General features: G+C 32.1%; 1 protein-coding gene across 3 annotated transcripts in view; it reads left to right on the plus strand.

Moving 5' to 3' along the window:
- Positions 1-46: 46 nt before the first annotated feature.
- LOC127838408 (uncharacterized) overlaps positions 47-21766 on the plus strand; it is a 58282-nt gene continuing 36562 nt past the window's right edge. For 2 of the 3 annotated variants that reach the window (XM_052366136.1, XM_052366137.1), the window contains exons 1-6: positions 47-479; positions 4481-4701; positions 6231-6275; positions 6415-6551; positions 9458-10013; positions 15862-15986. In XM_052366136.1, coding sequence (XP_052222096.1) covers positions 280-479; positions 4481-4701; positions 6231-6275; positions 6415-6551; positions 9458-10013; positions 15862-15986 — 1284 coding nt within the window. In that variant the 5' untranslated portion in view covers positions 47-279. Of the gene's footprint in view, positions 485-4480; positions 4702-6230; positions 6276-6414; positions 6552-9457; positions 10014-15861; positions 15987-21766 lie in introns of all 3 variants that reach the window. The other variant, XM_052366138.1, reaches the window with a different exon arrangement.

A 21766-nucleotide genomic window follows, 5' to 3' on the forward strand; every position in this document is an offset into this window, starting at 1 on the left:
TGATAATGTCGATAAGAAGAGTTTAAACTGGTTTTAAATTGTTTTCGGGTCGGACTATCTTTTATTCAATTTCGCATGTTTGTGAATAGAAAACTGTTCATTTCGGTTTTAAACCACATGTGAATAATTAGTATTTTTCAATTACATTCGCCATTTATACTGGAAAATGTTTAATAGTAAAATAATTTAAATAACTAGATACGCTTTTTAGTTTGATTATCCTCTGTGTTCTATTTTCGTGCATGTGTTATTTTGCTATACAGACAGTTAATTTGTAACATGGATAACGATCAAAACATTGTTGTTGTTCAAATTTTTGTGTATCAAGAATTGGAATACAAAAAAGACAAAGTTATCAATAACCTGATTTACTGCGATATTTTGTCACCCAGACAAACAACGGTATCTCTCCTCCAATCAAGCGAAGAACATGACGAAATAGTTAATGGAATTTTCCGGAGGGTGTTCGACTCAGTTTTGATAAGTGAAACATTTCATCTTTTTCTTCTCCTTGTTATACATACCTAAAAAATATATGAACACGTGTACAATAATGGAATTACTGCATTAGACATTAGTCAATTAAGAAATACTAAAAGTAAGAGATATAGCTGCTCATTGAGTTCGTCGGGGGGAATCATTTGCAATGCAATGTCAACACAACAGCATCAACTACATTATGAATTCAAATATCACAAAAATCAAAGATAAAATATAAAAAAAATAATTTAGTTATTGTTTTATTTTTGTGTCCGGTAAAATGTTAGAATTTCAGTTTGAATAACCCCTGTATGTTTTTGCTATTGTATGTCAACCAGTATATGATATGTGTTTACATTATAATTATACGATATATATAACCTTGCCGTAAACATTCTACGCCCATCCTTCGATATTGTCCTTAAGGACAACACGAAAAAAACGAAGTTATGAATGCCAACATTTAGTTTCGTAGAGTCACTACATATGTAGAGCGGCGAAATAGTAGCCACACACTGTAATGATTCAGAGGATCAATAAAGGGCTCGTAAACCGAATCTCACAGGCTCGAGTTAAGCTATTGATTTTTTTTTATCATATGTATTTTTTATTGAAGTTTTCTTATGAAAAACTATACAGAATAATGTTAAATTATATAGATAGATAGATTCTTTATTTCCTCCATTCATGGAGAGCTTAACACATTTACAACAAGTATTTACATCATTAATGTATACAATAGATAATAATATGTGTATATTAATATATGTACATGCATATCAACAACAATAGAGAGACGATTTTATAATTAGACACTCACAAACTAACAAACTAGTCTCAGCAATAGGATTGCTCATTGATTATTCAGTATAATATTCTCTCGGTCAAATTGGTTAAAGAAGTTCGATGTACAAACAGATATCTTTAAGGGGCAAACTTGTTGAAAAGCGGATTTTTTTCATAAATCACACACATAAAACATTCGCGCTATCTTTAAATTAACTTCAATATGTAAATACAAGTTAAACAGACTAGCTAAAGTCGAGTCTTGAGCTTGCAAACTTATTGACATAGCGATGTTAACATTAAGCTATCGGTTAAAGTCTACTTGTTGCCGCACTATACATGATTATATACAGGTATCTTAAAATATTGAGTATAAATAGCAATATGTTTACTATCTTTATTTAGAATCAGCTATGATTATCAACGGATTTCAAACATTATTCTCCATTATACCATGAACAACATTGGTAAATTGTGTCATATATTCAATATCGGTTTTGTTCATGCACGTGGTACACCAGCATGAATGATAGCGCAGTTAAAAAAATAATGGATATAGCTCCATTCCTTAAAAAAGATAACGTTATTTTACTCTGTTAATAATAAGGTAAATGTCAAGTTGATGTTGGCGCATTAATGACACGTTGCGCAAAATACCCATTAATTGTTTCGCGGCTAGTTAATCTGCCTTTCATGTGTAGAGGGTTTAATAGCACGTTGCTGCTCAGATGCTGTCCTTTCAATGTAGTGACATTCGTTTTCAAGGAATTTTCTGAATATAATTGAGTGACTAAAACAAATGTCGATTAATTTTTAATGATAACATAATTGAGACTATTGTGTAAACACGAGTTTCATTTAGCCTAGGGAGCCGCACCTGCAATGTTCATAACAGTTGTTCAATATTACAATTAAAAGAGTCGTGATTTTCTACAGATTTGCATTTTTATCATTGGCGTCGCTCTGGAGGGCGGCGACTAGTATGTAATGCATTTTTTTCGCTTATGGGAGAAGTAATTTTAAGGATCAATGTATATATTTTTGTTTTAAGAATATCTTGCATAGTGGTGATTTTTTGTGTAAATTAGTGTAAATAAGTACTGCATTTGTGCCTATTACATTTATTACAACATTTAATGCCAATAATGCAAAGCTAATTGTTTAAATTAATAACTGGTCCACAACTGATCACAGGGGAAAGATCACAGGGGCTGGGCAAATACGCGAAACTTTCTGGTTTTGTTTAACAACAAAACATAATCAAAATATATTTATTTTGTGGTTTTTCTAATTTGCTTAATCAGTGGAGAATCAATGTGATACGATATTTGACGACCTATCGCGCAAGCAAGTTTATTAGAAGGCGTAGTGGTACGATAACGTACAATGTATTAGTTTATTAATAGACATATAATAACGATCGCTATACACAACTTCACCAAATAGCAGTACATAAATGATGTCAGCCGGAATAGCTCAGTTGGGAGAGCGTTTGACTGAACTTGTTTACGCAACAACCATCTAAAGGCCCCCGGTTCAATCCCGGGTTCCGGCCCGAACGGAACAGTCGGGCGGCTGACAATTTTTTTCAGTCAGGTTAATAAATATAATAAAGCTTTATTAAATGTTGACATTTAAAAATCCATTTTACTACAATTGGATATTTTTATAAAAATTAATGGATGCCGCGTGGTGACAACGTTAATTAAAATTTCTTACATTACTTAAATATCTTATAAAAATACACGTGTTTTTATATTAACAAATAAATGCAAACAACACATCTATTATCCATGTATTTTTATGGTTGTCTATCCTAGGCCCTAAGTACTATCCCTACCACATATAGAGCGCGAAGCCCGACACGTATTATTGATTGTAACAATGAGTTGCGATAAAGAAAGCAGCTGCTTATCAATGAGGAGCTGTGTCCCAGCAACCCGTTTCCCTAGAGTCAAGCACTCCTCGGAGTTTTTTTTAAGAACCACATATAGAGCGCGAAGCGCGACACGTATTACTATCCAGGTGGTAGGGGCCCTTAAGCATTATCCGACCATTACGTCCATAGTTATCTTCCTTAGAATTTGAGAAAGTTTGAAATCGTTGTTCGAAGTCCAAAATTTTCATCCGATTGTTCCCAAACTTGCACAGGTTTTTTTTATCAATGAGGACCCAACCCAAACTCTTTATGAGCAATATCGGACCATAAGTCCAGAATTATGTCTCTTTGAATTTAAAAATAAAAGAGAAAAACTGCTTGCTAGGTGATTATGTCAACATTTTTTATCAGATTCTTTCCAAACTTACAGTGTTTTCATATCAATAAGCATTTTTACCTCATTTAAAATGAGAAACATCGGGACAATAAGTCCAGATTTTTTTCTATTAAATTTGACAAAATAAACAATTTTCACTTGTTTGAAAGATTTCACAACTTTCGTCTGAATCTTTCCCAACTTGTTAAGTGTTTTATATCAGTATTACTCGAACCCTATTGAAAATGATGAATATCGGAGCAATAAATATATTATGATCTTTTACGGAATTTCGAAGTATTGTGAAATGCAGCTTCTTTATGCAATTTACAGTTTTCTTTCATTTTTTTTCAAACTTTTACAGTGTTTTTATATCAATGAGTACTCAACCTCTATCGTAAATGAGCAACGTAAAAATAAGTTCAGAATCATCTCCCCTTGAAGTTGAGAAACATATGAAATTACGCCTACAAGATGAAGCAGATTTTTTAAAACCTACACAGTTCTGTTCCATTAATGAAAACTGCACACGGATGCCAGTAAAAAAAGGAAACGAATGTAAATAAAATGAACTATGAAATATTTGGGGGTTACAACACAAAACCATAGATAATGGTTATTTGGGGGTTATAACACAACATCATAAATAATGGTTATTTGGGGGTTATAACACAAAATTATAGATAATGGTTATACCAGTATCTTTTTCTATTTTGTTTAAAATAATCGGCCAATATATTAATATTTACAGTAGAAAAAGATCGTTCCATGTAACTTCATTGAGTGCCTTTTAGACTGAAATTCCCGACGCCCTTTGATGCTTTGCATCAATACTTATATTGTACTATTATTTAATTAACTATATTTGATAACAATCATATTAATAAATTCCCTTTAATTTCGATTATTTGTTCATTATTCAAATCATAATTATACTGAAGATTTTTCTATTTATTGCAGCCGGTCGTAGAACTCCTAGATATTGGATTAATGGAATGGAACTCAACAATCATTGTACAAAGAAATAAATCGAGACGCTACAAGTATGTACTAATAACTCTGCAATGCCGGTCAGAAATATATTTCAGTGCGGCATGCTTGCAAAAAGCGCTTCACACGTTCAATCCGGTCAGGTTTATCGACTTGGATGAAGTTGGGCCTCTTATGGAGGGACTTTTTGGTACATATTATAATACGCGCTACACTATTCACATGTTCGAATGTCGCTTTACCTCTTAAAATGCTGCTTTTCGTTGGACATTGTCGAGTATCTTGTATTGCGCAATATTTTATTTCACTTAAAGTGTATTCTTTTTGATTTTTAAATTTTATCAGTAGAATGTTTATAAGTGAATTAAGAGCATAGCCTTGATATATCATTATTTTATTTCAGATTCACATGACCTCACTTTTAGGCTATTGTATTATTAATTTGGTTTTGCCTTTATACTGTCTGATACAATTTAGAAATCAGAAAGAAAACACTTTACTTTAAATAAAATATTACGAATTACACGATACTCGAAAATGCCCAACAAAAAGCGGCATTTTAAGACGGCACGCGACATTCGGAGTTTCTCAAATAGCGTAGAAGTATTTCGGTTTATCACTGAGAACAACTTGACCTTGAGGTGTAATTTTTCATCAATAAAGAGACGTGTAATGCTGTATGAAACATTATATATGTATATGTATTATTGAATAAATTTCTCGGTAGCTCAAATATAGTAACTTCATTTTGAACAAAGTATTACACAAATGAAAACCTTCATACAGTGTAAAAAATACTGCATGTGGTGAATTCGAATGTAAATGCCCAAAATGACTGCATTGAAAAACAAAGTAAAACATGGATGAAAAAAGGTGGCAAAGATGGAACCTATGAGTCATCGATTAAGTGTGAAACTGAGAATGATGAATCCTTCATTGAGCCTGAAACAAACTATTTTCAAAAATCTGTCTAACTAGTTTCAGTAAATTGATCAGGTTAATGCTGAGACTGGCATCCTAACATGGAAGCTTTGGTCAAATGCTCATTTAGAAATGGTTTAACGGGTAATAATCTTAATGATATTTGTAACAAAAAACCCATAGTCCTGGAAACTGTTAATCATAAAATAAAACTAGAGTAAACCAGGGCATCTGATGCCAGTTATAAAGTTTCACTCAGGAAGAAGACTCTATACTTAGTGCAATTTTAGGTGTTGTACTAATTGGCCAACTGACCGTCATGCATGAGTACTTGTTGAATGTTGAGAAGCTTAACAAAGTGTTTTAATTAAAAAAAATCTGGAGTGATTAACGGAGTGACACACAACATTCTTTTCTCCAAGCTCATTTTCACAAAGACTAGTCTGTGTTGGATGTTTATGCTCTTAGAAGGGTTTCTGGTAAGATTGTCAAATAAAAATTGTTCAAAAAAGCATTCCTGGCACTAGTAATAACTCTTTGATTTTATGCACTATTGTTTTTAACAATACAACCAATTCAATGTCATATTTTTAAAAATAAACTTCGTGTTGTCTTTGACACCAATGTAACACGGTTTCAGGTATAAATATCACAGTTTTGACAGAAATTATTTTGAAACAAAAGGGCAAATCATTCAATCAAAAGCCCAAGCGACACAGATGTACACTCATGCACAGCTCACTTATGTATTCAAGTTATGATAGCATTTAAATTGGTTTTATCTTTGATTTATTGCAGACTGGCCAGAAGCAGTTGTAGTACCAAAACAAATAAAATGCACAGGTTATGTATAACACGTTTTCTTTTCAAAATTATATCATATTGAGATTTGTTTCTTGAATTCCTGCAAAAAAGCTTATTTTATTTTACCGGAAATCAGGTAAGTAAGCAGATTATATCATCATAACCTTATTTTATCCAGATCTAAGAATCCTTCTTGTTGGTCCAAAAGGCCATGGCAAAAGTGCAACTGGAAACTCTCTTCTGGGAATAACAAGAGAAGAAGGATTCAAAGACGCAACGAGCCCAGTATGTGTTACTACGGAGCTCAAAAGGCTGGTATGTTGAAAACAAGATGGCCATGATTCTCCTGAATTTCAAACCTGAGATCACATATATTAGTCAGATTTTTATTTGTTTAAAGACTTTGTGTAAATGTTGTTAGTTAAATGTAGGCACAAATCAATTAATTATTTAAATCCAAAGCCAGTCAGAACAATTTTATGATAATTGTTCATATTATAGATTATTACTATAAAAAGTATTAAATTTACATCACAAGTAGGATAATTCCTATATGATCATATCAGCCCTGGTCATATTATTTATATTTCAAAAGAATTTGATTGCCGGACTGGAATTGTTTTGTCAACACTCATAGCGATCAACAAAATGAAGCCGCAAATCAACAACAACAACACAAAAAGTAGCAGACAATTCGATTCGATATAACATGGATTACATTAAAAATTGTAAATAAGATTGATGCAATTATATAAGAACAAAATGCAGTTATTATACAGAATAATGTAAAGATTCTTACATAAATTACAACTTTCATCCAAATCCTATGACGATAAAATGATGATATGCTGTATTTCTAAGTTCTATTCTTCTATATATAAACCATAATTTAATTTGAAACACATTGTATTTTGGAAACGCTTGTTTTGAATTATTAACATTCTGACCAACTTACAAAAAGGAATCAATCGTCAGAAGATTTTATAATACAAGTTTCCAATTATGCATAACACACACACAATACGGAATATGTTTTGGATACGTTTGATGCTATGCTTTTGTCATAATGTTTTTATTTTATAGAAAACAACAACAAAAACATGTTTGATTTGTTGTCAAAACAAAACATGACTTATATTTTCGTGTGCCAAAATCACAAAATAAAAGTATGCAAGTTGGTTTTATCATAAATTTTAGTGCAGGAACGTATAGTAAGATATGTATGATTAACACTAAAATTTGACAGAGCTGGGCCAGATATCTATACTTGGCGTTCGCAGTATAACGACCTTCAGACAAAAGTCCCTTGAGCCGTTACATGGTCTACGGGCTGATCATAGACGTCAGGCCTAGCTCTTGTATGTTATTGTCTAAATAAAGATTCAGCAAAAATGAGCCTTAACGGTGTTCAACGACCTTACCACAAAAGTGCCGTTTCCTCATATGGCATTCAATAAAACTCTTTTTGAGCAAAAAATGGACACATATGCTTTAGCCTCATATGATCTCTCTGTTATTTTACTTTTCACATTGAGCGTCAGTCTTGGGTTTTGGGTGTGAGGGTACAACACTACATCAGAACAGATTTGTTATCTACACCAAATGATTCAATAATCTTAGTAACACTCAAAAACAATGTTTTGACCTTAGACCTTTAATATAACCTTCACTTAGGTACCTGAGTCATGTTGCAGAATATGTCAGTCAATGCCTGTCACTTTACCAACAGGCATTTCAAAGTCCATCCATAGTAGTTCAACAATGACAACAATTCTTGCTATTTAATATCTAATAAGCATTATTTTGTTATCATCTTTCAAATAGCAGGCCATGAAATAGTCAGATTTATTCATTTGGGTCAGAACCATCTGTTACGACCTCAACAATAAGTTGATTGCAAATGCCAAATTAGCCATGTCTTTGCTAAGCAGCCATTATTGTGTCAAGACATGACACCCTCTAGAACCTTTTCACCCCCCAAATCACCAAAGTAACCACATAGGGTAGCAACACAGGAGTTGTGTCTTTTTATTTTGTTAAGGGAATAAATTATACTCTTAAAATAAGCCTCCTACTTTTATGTCTGCAAAAGAGGTCAATAAATATTACCAAGATATATAGTTAGATGAGCTGTGACAAGTGTTGATATGAATTTTGTAGTTACCGTAAATAATTATTTGTATACAATGGTTGGTCTTTTCTTTCCATAAAAGCAAAAGATTGTTTCAATTAGCTTTCTTGGTCATGGACTATTTATTTAATTTGCTTAATTAAACAATATGTCTTATATGTCAACTGTTTTTTTTTATTTTTACCAACCACAAAATGTTATCAAATTAATTGTTTATGGTATCATTCTTGACTTGCAAACTGGCTGATCTAAATCTGATACTTTGCATACTCTTTAAGCTTGTAAATAAAGTCATTTTAAATAATGCTTGATAAAACATGAATTTGCTAAAAAAAATTAATTTGAAATTTTCAGACAAATTTTACTCAAAATAGTTTGCCATGATATATAGAATGATGTTTGGAATGTTGGTCTATGTGTAAGAAGACTTCAACTATAGAGTTTTTACACTAACTGATTTTAGATTTTAATTTTTTTTTTATTTATTTATTCTGAAAGCTATGATCAGCATAACAATCTTTATTTCATGACAGAGTTATTTTAAAGAACACCCAATATGTAAAACATTTCTTATCCTGACACTAACTATTCACAAAAGTCCACTATTTAAAGCCTAAGGACAACAAAAATGACATTGATCTTGAACATGAATATCATGAACTGCAGGTTTAAAATTTTTCAAGTGTGTTTAATCAATAACCATAAGTTCACCTCAAGTAGAATAAACTTGCAAATAAACCACTTATTGCTCTTCATGTAGTATTTAGTTTCATTATAGAGACAGTGTCTGTTCAAGATTTTGTCAAATTTATTAGTATCATTTGTTTAGAAACAGTCATCTAAAACATATAGATCTGAGCAAATATGACTATTATCTAACTTTACATTTTTGTTTGGTAAATTAAATTTCCCTACATTTGGATTTTGATTTGCACAAACAAATCATTATCGACACAATCAAGTGGTTCACAGCAACCAGCAGTATATACATGTGTTTATGTTTCCATCTCTTGCAATACAAGGCTGTCATAAATTAACTTGTGATTGCATGTTGCGTAACATTAATTAAATAGTAATACATATATTGCAGGTAAAACACAGATTTGGAAGAATATTGGAAGTGGTGGACACTCCGTCTTTTTTTGATTTGCCCGGCACTGACAAATTTGTGTTTGAAAGTATGTACCATTGTTTAAAGATGACAACGCCAGGATTCAATGCTATCTGCTTCGTTATCCGTCCAGATCGTTTTCCTGCAGAATTTGTAAAAACTGTTGACATTTTTTTCAATTTTTTCGGTAAAGGTGTTGATGAATATGCATTTGTTATTTTGACTCACATTAGAAAAAACAAACTAATGAAAGCCTTCATAAGTGAAATGCAACTAAGAACGACAGAAAAAGGACAAAAAGCATTTCAATTGCTTAGCAAACGTTGTCAAGGCAAATTATTGTTCATTGACAACACAGCCTCCGCAGATCTTAAAGAAGAAATGGTTTTTAATATTTTAACAGCAGTGGATAACGCCAATACAAAATCATCCAGACCATATTTCCAAAACACATACACAAGAAGGATAGCACAAAAAGCTAAACTATTTTATGAGATCCATTTGTTAGGTTTGAGATGTAAGAGGTCCAAAGAAGGTAAGGGCTATATTTCAGTCTGAATACCCATTTTTATTATGTTACAATAAAGCCAATTTATTATAAGACCATATACATCACAGAAGGGCATTCTGTGTTAACCATATCTGCGTGTGTGCGCGTGTGTGTGCATGTGTCAGAAATTGTGTGTACCTCTCAAAATGTCAATTATTAAGGGATTTTGAAATAAATAAGCACAATTGATCTTCACATTAAGGCAACCTGTCATGTGATACACCCATTTGTTTGTTAAAGGGTCATGGTCACAGACAACACTTTCACTTATCTTTAACGCCCCACAACCTATTTGGCATAGTAAATTTAACTATTAATAAGAAACATATTTTATCTATGCCAATTAGAATATATATGATGATTACAAGGTAGAAGTCCGTGTTTGTTGCGCTTTAAACTTAAAAATAATCGCGTTTGTCGAAATAGACGTATACGTCTAGAAATCCTTCTTTCGATTTTAAAAGCGGTACAGATTGAAAAATAATAAATTACTTGCTAACTTTGCAATAGATTTAATTTTATCTTTGCCAATTAGAATATATCTGGTGGTTACAAGGTAGAAATCCGTCTTATTTGCGCTTTAAAACTAAAAAGTAATCACGTTTTTTGAATGTATAGAAATCCTACTTTCGGTTTTAAAGCGGTACCGTTTGAAAAATAAAAAAATACTTGCTAACTAGGCTAAAGATTTAAATTTATCTATGCCAATTAGATTATAGTTGGTGGTTACAAGATAGAAATCTATCTTTTTTGCAATTTAAAAATTAAAAATAATCGCGTTTGTCGAAATGGACGTATACGTATAGAAATCCTACTTTCGGTTTTAAAAGCGGTACCGTTTGAAAAACAAGACTTTTAAGCAATATTTCTAGTCTATTTGTTACCATAGCAACCATAATTCTTGACGAAGGAACACAATGAAATGACATTCATAATCTACATACTGCCATCTATCCATGTTTGAAGTTTCATGAAAAACATGAAGAACTTTTAAAGTAATTGCAGGATCAACCATGTTCGCGTTTGTCGAAATGGACGTTTACGTATAGAAATCCTACTTTCGGTTTTAAAAGCGGTACCGTTTGAAAAACAAGACTTTTAAGCAATATTTCTAGTCTATTTATTACCAAAGCAACCTGGATTCTTGATGTAGGAACAAAATGAAATGACGTGCATAATCTCCACATTGCCATATGTCTATGTATCAAGTTTCAAGAAAAAATATGAAGAACTTTTAACGTTATCGCATGATCCAGAAAAGTGTGACGGACTGACATACTCACAGACTCACAGACTGATGCACAGAGCGCAAACCACAAGTCCCCTCCGCTTGCATGGGTTGGGGACAATAATAAATTACTTGCCAACAAGGCTATAGATTTAATGACAATGTTGCATACTTTCAAATTGCATCCATATGTATTGATTAACATGTATTTCATTTAAAGGTCAGAGGCAAAGTGTGTTGCTTTAATGGAAATCACAGTCTAATACATGTTTGTTCTAAGCCCTTATATTTGTTAGTGTTATAGCACAAAATTAATGATCATCGTATTAAAACAAGGTGTCATGGAACTTTCTTAAATGGCAAGGTCATATAATACATTCTTAATTACTATAATCCTTACATGGATTCAATTGAAATACATATTAAACTGACATAAATTGTCATATGAAGGAAATATGTCATATGCAACAACAATATCCCTTGTTTTTAGCTCAAGGTCTCAATGGACACTTGGGGGTTTGGGGAAAATGTTTTATGTATATTTATTTACAGTCATTCACAATGTGATTAACCAATAGTTTTCAAGCCTAATTATACAATCAATATACCATGTAACATGCACCACGGCACTTACTAAAATGTCAATGTCACAATTTTGAAAAATGTTTTGTTTGAACAGTTGCAAGTGTACATGCATGCCGTGCTTAACATTGACATTATTTTTGTCACAACGGTTCTGTGTCTATTGACATAAGCCGGAAAAGACATGTCATGTGGACTTAGTTTTTGTTAAAGATTGTGTGACCCAAAATTGTTCACACAATTCATTGAAGATTTCTAATTTTTACCCAGTTTGACATCTTGACGATTAGTGTATTAGCACAGTATACAAAGGCGTTCTTTCCATATTAAAATACTATTAAGACAATTTCAAAAATGTTTGTTCAGCCCAATTGTTTGTATTGATAAATAATTTGTATGCACTTTGAATAGGTATGCAAATATATTGTTAATTTATAATGGAATTCATAAACACAACAAAGTGAATCGCCAATTCCTATTACTGTATCAATTCTGTTTAGTGTTTTACCCTGAGGAAGACATACGGAAATTGCAAAGGGAATTAAAAAAGGGCATTTTAACGAAGTTTATTCAAATATTAGCACTTAAGTGGCAGTAAAATATGAACATGCTTTTTAACATACACACTTCAGTGTTATCGATGTTTTTAACTGTGGTTTATTAGCATATTAAGTGTTTAATTTTTAATATCTTCCATTGCACGTACATGCTATGACAGTAAATTATACAGAATGGTTAACATGATACATTAAATTATTTGTATAATTATAATCAGACATTGATTCTCTTTATCCAGCAACTTCCTTGCTCGTCTGTTAAAGGTAAAGGACATTGATTTCTGGAGTTTATGCCTGTATGGATTTTAATATTTATTCAGATAATTATACCTTATTATCTGACAACATTATTGATAATTATTGGCTGCCGAGAAAAGCTTAAGCTTTCATGACACCACTGGTTCCTTCTTCGAGTGCTGGGATAAAATAATAAATAAAATTAACAAATATTTTATGAATAACATATTTTCGGATGGCATAATTTGTAACGTTTTCCATATAAAATGTGTCTGCTTCTTATGGTAAAAAATTCATATTCATGGCGTAATTCATATACAGTGCACCATAACACACTTCATAACACACTTCATCGGTAAATTTTATGTAAAATAAATGTAAACGAAGAGTGACCTCAGATAACTGTATTTCAATATTTGACTTTATGGTTAACCCTGCGAAATGACTACAGTGATCCGCCTTTATCCAGATCTCGATAGTCCGGAAATCTCGCGATCCGGACAAAAGTCAAGGGGAACGGATTTATTATGCAGTATTTTGCCCCGTTAAGTCCGGAATCTCGCGTTTCGGATCTTGACGCAGATTTTGCGACACCGATCTGTGTATTTAGCTGTAATTATGTCTCGTAAATCCGGATGCTTCCTAACATGGGGGCTTAATCACCCATCTACCGTATAAACAAGACGCAATAACCGAGGCGTGAGGTATTGTTGTTTTATGCTTAATCGCCAACCCGTCGTTTAAAGGAAAGCCAGTCACCGAGGCGTGAAATATTAATGTGTTTACCGGTAGGCGTGATAGCTAATAGGCATGACTAAATATGATTCGACTCAGACTTTCAACTTAAATTGATGTCGGCATGACACAGATCATCTTTAATGACACACTTGATTATTTAAGAAATCCATTTAAAACGCATCGCATGTTACGTGTCGCTATTTTAATCATTTCAACATTCTGTTGTATGAGACGGGTTATAAATAAAGATATTAAAACAGTATCGCAGTTTTATGTTTTATCTTCAATTGCCGTCAACACCATTGATTTGTAACTCTGTTACGTCACCAGCTTACAGCTCGCGTGCCCCCATGGCAACGTCTTTTCACTGCTGCAGTATCACACGAGATACACGCAGGCCTCATGAAAAGTGTATACACTAACGTTATAACGATTTAATACTAAGCTATCAACGCTTAACTGTGTGATTGCAACATTCACAAAGCTTTACGTCATATGTGTACATGTTCTAAAATTCGGTTACGCGTTTTTTGTATTTGCATTGTATAACAAAATTTGATTTTTTAAACTAAATTAATGTCTGCGTAGCAAGAAAACATCATTTTTGATGCGAAATAATTATATTAATGTACATAAATATAAGGTGTATGTCATAGGGTAAATATTCAACTCTTAAAACGGCACTCGTTCCATAATCCGGAAGATTCGTTAATCCTAAAATTTCTGCCGGAACGGACTTGTCCGGATAAACGCAGGGTAACTGTATTTATAAGAAATTATAACAATATACAACATATGGTCACCTGTGAAAACACGCTTGGCTTTGATTGCATTCAGGTGTTATAAATTATTAATGCCTGAATTATTTGCAAACCAAACAAATTAATACCATAAAACATAGAAATGCATCGTACGGTCTTCAATTATGTTTTCAAAATTATGTTGTCAAATCATTTATTTCAACAATCAAAGATTATTTACAAATTATCATTTCATTTTATATTCACAGTTGTACATAACTTTCTTATTTTTTAAGGTTTCGTTGATGTATTTTCAAATAAGCATATTAAATTTGTAATTGTAAACCAACTTACGAATGTATTCGTTTCACACGGATTACAAATTCTGAATGAATGAACAGTGCATATTATATGCATTCTGTGTAAATGATCGCTCGTCCAAATAAAAAGCACTGTTAAACTATGCACACATGTACAATGTTACACCATCAACATGTTAACTATGTTTTAATTATGTAGAAAGGAGAACATTGAAATCTTTTACTCTCAGTTCAAAGTTATGTAGTGCATTTCAACATGTTATATATATAGCAAACTACTTAGAATTGATATTTTATCAAAATTAAAATAAAATAAATTAAGGTGTACATGCACCTAAGTGTGTTTTTACAGTATTAAGATAAGTAATAATTGATACAGTTATTGTATACTCCTTTTCAATGACAGGGTGTATTTGGGTCACGAGCGATGATTGGCTGTTATCATTATTGAAAATGAATCTTTTTTTGATTGACAGTTGTTAACAGTTGCCTGCAGAGCGAAACTGAACTGGGCCAAACAAGACTTAGGGTGTGATGCTTTAAAATCACAATCAGAAGGTCTATTGAACTATTTTGTAGACTATAATATTTTGACAAAATGGTTTATCATATGTGACTGAATACTTGGAAATATTTCATGATTTTATATTCTAAAAGTGTCTTATATGTGCACACAATCGGACAAGTGCTGGAAAAAAAGAAGTTTCTTTTTTATCAATCTAAATATTGATCCAAATTAATTAGTAAAAAAAAAACGTGAAATTCTGAAAGATATAATAAAACAGGTATTCCTGCTCTTTAAACACAGCCTGAAAACGAAACCAAAGCAAACAGATCTGATCCAAAAAGTGAGTGAATCAAATTAAACATAATTGCAGTTCTTAAGCAGTTGGTAGTATGGCAACAAATTATTGAGTTGATCAAAGCGCTGAATGCACTGCAGTTGTTCGCTCTTTGAATGTATATACTATAATAGTATATACATCAAAAGAGTGTATTCTATTACATACAGACACAGGAAATAAAAGTCGATTTTTTATCGTTGGCACATCGAAAGGCAACACACAATGCAAATATGTGATTTATTTTTTATTGTCTACAATGAAGTTTTGCAAAATCATCAAGGAGGAAAATGATATTGATTTACAAGTTCTCATTTTATACATGATTTACACAAATTCCACGTATGATTACAAAGATGAAAAAAGAGATTCAATGTGTATCTAAGTTGGTGCTAAGGAAAATTATATTCTAAATCATACCACATTATACAAATATTAAGTATTTTTTGCTTGCAATGAAATGCTTAATTTAATTTATTTCCATTTCATTTTTATTCATTTTCGTTCATTATATGATAATAATATAATGAATTATCCTGACATATAAATGAAAAACAATGTTATTTAAATATTGTTTCTGTATTTTTAGCCCTAAGAATTCTCCTAATCGGACTTCCAGGCCACGGAATGAGTTCAACGGCAAACTCACTTTTGGGGAAAAATGTGTTTACTGGAAATGTTTTGAGAGAAGGAAATTCAAGCCAACAAATACAGGTAAGCACAACGCTACTGTGAGTTCTTTCAATAGTACAATAGATGTAAGTTCTACACATTAAAATTGATTTATAGTATGTCATGCACTTTCTGTGCTCAAATTAGGGAGGCAGGAGAAGATCAATGACTTGTCAGTGTGATTTAGATACTATTTAAAAGTAAACACTTGGCTAGTGCTCTGCACGAGCAATTATTGATAATTTATCTAAAACAGACTACATCCTTAGGAACTAATTCAGAATTGTCGCAAATATTGGTCAACATAATCGCTATAAGTAGCAATATTTACAAAAATATTGTCAGACATATATTTGTATCCGAATCGACTGAATGTCGAAATATATTTCATTGAAAAGAGTTAACAATCAATTATTGATTTATCATATCTGATACGCAAGAATTGAAACATGGCGGATAAACATTCCAGAACAGCAAAAATCAGCCAAGTAAGACTGTTTTGCCACAAATGAAATACTTTTTTGTGGTCAGTATTTGAACTGCACAAGTCTGTTTCTAGTCAGATTTACAAATCAGACCCAGACCTCATTCAGGAAGTTCTCTCCATATCTCCATATTACTAGTCTACTCTAGTGTTTTACCAAGGCCTTTTTCGTCTGGTTCTGTATATAAACGTTGTTCTGATTTGGGGACTCAAACACAGATGAATACTGTAATCTTGTAGCTGGGCAAAACACTTACATTACAATAGACAAATAAACAGTTGAAGAGTCAGAAGGAAAACTTTCGTCTGCTCAGTATTATGGCTATAAGTGTTGGTTAAGGACCAACGGTATGAACACAAATAGTATTATGATGAAATTGACAATGACAATTTCAGTTCTAAGTCTGATTTCTGAACCTGATGGAACGTTTCAATAAATAAGACCCAGATAAAAAAAACATGAATTATGACCCCATAAATTTTTAAAAGCAACTTAACAAATGGTTTGTGCTATTAAAAATAAAATGAATCAGATTTTGAAAGACATGCATCGACCTGTGAACAGCGACATTCTATGAAAATCCATGTTATATATGAGCGGATATGGCATTTATTGAGAGTTTCTGTTCAATTGCAAAGCATACAAGAACTTTCTTTGAAAGCAACATAGAGCATTAATAGGTACGTTAACAATTTTGCCAAAAAAGATATATCTTTTTTATGAAGTTAAGCAATTGATCTGTGCAACAGCCTTACTCTGATAGGCATACAGAAACATTAAAAGTATTTTACAAGAGTATTTCAGACCACTATCTTGCATCTTCAAATTTGCCAAGTACAGATTGTGGGTACGATGATGATAACGATGTCTATACAAATGTTCGAGATTCATGATCTAATAAAGTTGGTCATATTGGGCAGCAGTGTGTGAGAGGGTGTGTCATTTTAGAGGTTCAGACAGCAGTAGTGGTAAAGGGTGAGGAGATTCTGGCTTCTAAAACGAAACGTGTGTGCATTAGTAGAGAAAGTAGACATTATTAGTACATTAAAAGATTGTAGATTGGAATATTGTTTTAAACAAATTGAACATTTCAGTGATGAATAATGATGAATTGAAAACAGTGATCAAAGAAAATATTAAAATTCGTAAACTATTGACAATGGATGTAATAAGAGCAGTTGACTGTGCCCCTTATAACAAGTTCAATTCTCCCTTGTATTACTGTTCCAAAAACAAGTGGTACATACGTATACATAAATTGATACATTTTAATACTTTTTGAACTAGTCACTATGTGAAATAAACGTCTAATCCAGTCAGGAGTAAATAAGTATCTCAAATGACGTGATGTGTCAGCGCCGTTATTATGAAAATATAATCTACGATGATTTCATGCAATATTTTCTTAAAATCGGTGGAACATGAAAGTGTTTTTTGTTTTCAAAAATTAATCTATATAATATTATTCAATTGGTGAAAAGTATAATCCCCAGGCGAGGATTTCAATAGATTAAAAAAACCAGGAGTCAATGACACCTGGACTGAAATTTGGAGAAGTCAAAAAGAAAAATGCTGGGGTCAATTTGAAGCGCAAAAATAAGTGTTCGTGAATTGTGTTTTCGTCTGTGTTATTCCATTTTTGACATAGAAATTGTCTAAAACTTAGAATAACACAATGTTTTAAAAATATATATCGCTTTGTTAAATTATTAAATAACAATATAAATATTATAGAATGTTAATAAATTGGTTCACAATGATAATGACAAAATGCATTATTTTTAAGTTCTAGTACTTCTTTGTACAGCAATACAGAAATCAAGCATCAGGAATACATGAATCAAGCATAATGAATACAGGCATCAATCGGACCAATAAGTTTATAATTTACAACAATTAATTATAAATATATATTTTCGTGGCAGACCAACAACTTGTAAAAAAGGCCTATTTCTTATTTATAAATCCACATGTCATAATTTGCAAACAAAATGATTCATATAAAGGAACACAAGATGCATTTTGACTCTTTACAAATTCATGTTCTGCAATATATAAGTCGTAAATTGACTTTTTTCCGTATTTCCAATCGGTCAAAACTTTCTCATTGTGTGCATAATTTCTAATGTAAGTTTTTAATTCTTAAAAATACGTTCACCGAAAGTCAAGTCTATATTTAGTTACAGCACATAATCTTTTGTAATACGCACGCTTTCCATTCGTGGAACTTGACAGTATCAATTTCGCGGTCTTGTTAAAACACGGGTTTTACAAGGCAACATGCATAGTGATTGGTGTACGCGGTAGAAAAACGCTGTACTTCAGTTCTATAAACGGACATGTTGAAATATTCATGTACTGAAATTAAAGTATTGTCGCAAAAATTGTTACGGGTGTTATTTTCATAAATAATTCGCCATATGTAATTAATCGCTCACCATTTGCATGTAACGTTTTCGTTTGTAATAATTGTTTGTACAGTAAAAAGGTGTGATAATGATTCTCGGCACCGTCTTTAAAGTACTTTTCAATTACCGGATGACACCTTTGACAAACAATAAATCCGATCCGATTAAATACAGTTCACAAACGTTACTGATTGTGTACACTTATAAGGCTTATACTGCTTTGCACTTTCATGACCACGTGTTGTGTTGTGTAAACTGAATTTTGCAAGAGAGTCACATAGAACTGCGCCTTACCGTCTTGTGTTCTTTGTCAATTAATTAATAACTCGCGTTATTTTGTCGGTCGGAAAGAAAGTGTCGTGTTTTATGTAAATAAATAGGGGATAGTTGTGTTTACAAAGCAATTAATCATATGTGTTTTTGCAGTTTTTATTTTATTTTTTATTATAAACCAGCATAATTCTAAGGAACTGTTCTAAACGCATATGCATGTGCACGGTAAGTGCGCACGCACTCTGTAGACGGTGACATGTTTACCGAAAAAGATAAGATAAACGACGCATGGTGTAGCCCCTCGATGTATAGACCGAGTTTTTAATACTTGGGCATTACTCTCAATTAGGAGTATAACGGGAATTATTAAAAAGGAACTCGAGATGTCAACTGACTGACGCGCGGGTCAAATTTTCGATGCGTCAAATGGCGCATGGCAGGAAAATGGTCGGGTCAAAATCGAATCATTTTCAAATTGCTCGCGTCTAAGCGCAGGATACTGCGTCTATTGAAACAGAGATATCATATAGAATTTGTGTTGTCCGTCCGTCAGTCTCTCTGTCCACTTGTCTGTATGTCACAAAATTTTGAAATTGGTGGGGGATATATCGGTTCACCGAATTTGCTTGTTTATTTTTTGTGTCGTAGGTGTATGCTGCTTTTGTTTTCATCTGTATTTTAGCAAGTTTTTATAAAATAAATATCGTGATTTTTTAATGTTTGGTTTCTGAAATCATCTTCTAGATTAAAATGTATAACGTTCTTCAGTTCGTTTACTGACTTTCACAATTATAGTTTTGACAGATGACCGTCTAAATCTAAACATGGATGCAATAATACACAGGGCATTTGATACATAGAGCTTGTTTTGTTAAATAAAGACGCTGTAAATTTGAAGAAAATGATTTACAGACAATGAAATAACACCTTTCTCTCCTATAAAATTTTTCATCAGTAGCAAGCATTCAATTATAATACAGCACATGCATAGTTCCGCACACGAACAACTTTTTACAGAGAATAAAGGTGGAATATAGGATTTAAAGCTGAAACCCGATGCACACTCTTAGAACAAGTGATTCACACATGATACATTCTGATAGGTTATCGTAATTATTTGGCTTTGACAACTTGCTAGTTTATCTCGCTTTTTTAGAGAATGGACGAGTAGTTTCAATTTACAAACTTCCTATACATGCGTGGAGATGTCGTACAGTTGTGTTTACGAAATTCTTAAACGCATTTTTCGTCAATATTGGCAAGAGGTTTATGTTATTTTTTACTAGTTATAAAATTGCAAGATATATTTAGTTTATTGGCTTTAGCAAATGGACTATTGTACCGCAAATCAGAAACATGTATCGCATATAGTTGCGTGTTTTTCCAGAGATAAATATACCCTGATGTTGGCCGACGATATATATAACGTTTAAAATAGGAATTATGTTTGCAACAGTCCATGAACGTTTGTGTGGCGAATAGTAGCGCATCCGCTTACGGATCTTCAACATGGTTTTCTTACTATAAACATTAGTAATAAATATATTCAAAACATTAAAGATTTGTTAGCAATCATATTTAATGAAAAATGAAAAAAAAGCCAACATCTGTTTACAGTTCCCTTAAAGACGTGGATGGGAACAAGAATTTGATTTAAAAATCGTAGTTCCACAAGTTGTTTCATATATGCTATCATTCCGAAAAATATGCTCCTAACATTTTTTGCTAACTTTTTGCATTGTTAATAAGTGAATCTCGTTGTATTTGAGCTTGAGATAATAAACTTTTTCGATGTATTTTTTAATGGGGTACGTTACTTTAAGCAGTTTAAACAGATAAATAATTGTCTTGTTTCTTCCTGAAGACTTCAAGATTTTTAACGACTGTTATAGCGTTAAACCTTTGTTTGTGAACTTTGTGATGGCGAACATTTACCATGCAATTTTCGACGGCAAGATAGGGGTTTCAAATTACAGTGTTTTTATATAAATCTGCAAATTGTGCTTCATATAATTTAAAATTATTTGAATATTTTGAATGAGGATTTAAAATATCAGAACATGCTCTCCAAATAAAGCGTAAATGAAATGTTTTGACTATGTAACGAAGTCGGTAAATATAACAACAACACCATTACAACAACAACAACAACAATGAATTGTTCCTTTCTGCTTAAATGAAACTGAAGCGATCGTAATAGTATAATGAAGAGTAACCAACAAAACAAGAAAATAAAAGATAAACCTTTGACCTTAACTTCCGAAGTCGCTCAGTGTCATAAATAGTAATGATGTAAATATAACGTTTTTTAAAACAAGAGCATAAATAAACGTCTAGCCAATACAAATTTAATTCACATTGGGGCATTAACTTGCTTGCTTTTGATTTATATAGGATGATGTGCAATATTTCATCACTTCTTGTTTAATTTTTTTGTAATTATTTTTGTAACGTAACGAATATTTGTGGAATTATTAAATTAATATAATAATTGAACGTTGTATCAACGCAATAAACCAAATTTCATACAATCTTCAACAGACAGTCACGCCTAGATCAACATTTCATTGCCTGGGGTATCGAAAGTCAATAAGTACCATACATGAGTAATTGTATACCTTGTTTGTCAGAATTTAATCAACAGAAATAAATAACT

The sequence above is a fragment of the Dreissena polymorpha genome, chromosome 7 (assembly GCF_020536995.1).
Source record: "Dreissena polymorpha isolate Duluth1 chromosome 7, UMN_Dpol_1.0, whole genome shotgun sequence".
Classification (NCBI taxonomy): Eukaryota; Metazoa; Mollusca; class Bivalvia; order Myida; family Dreissenidae; genus Dreissena; species Dreissena polymorpha.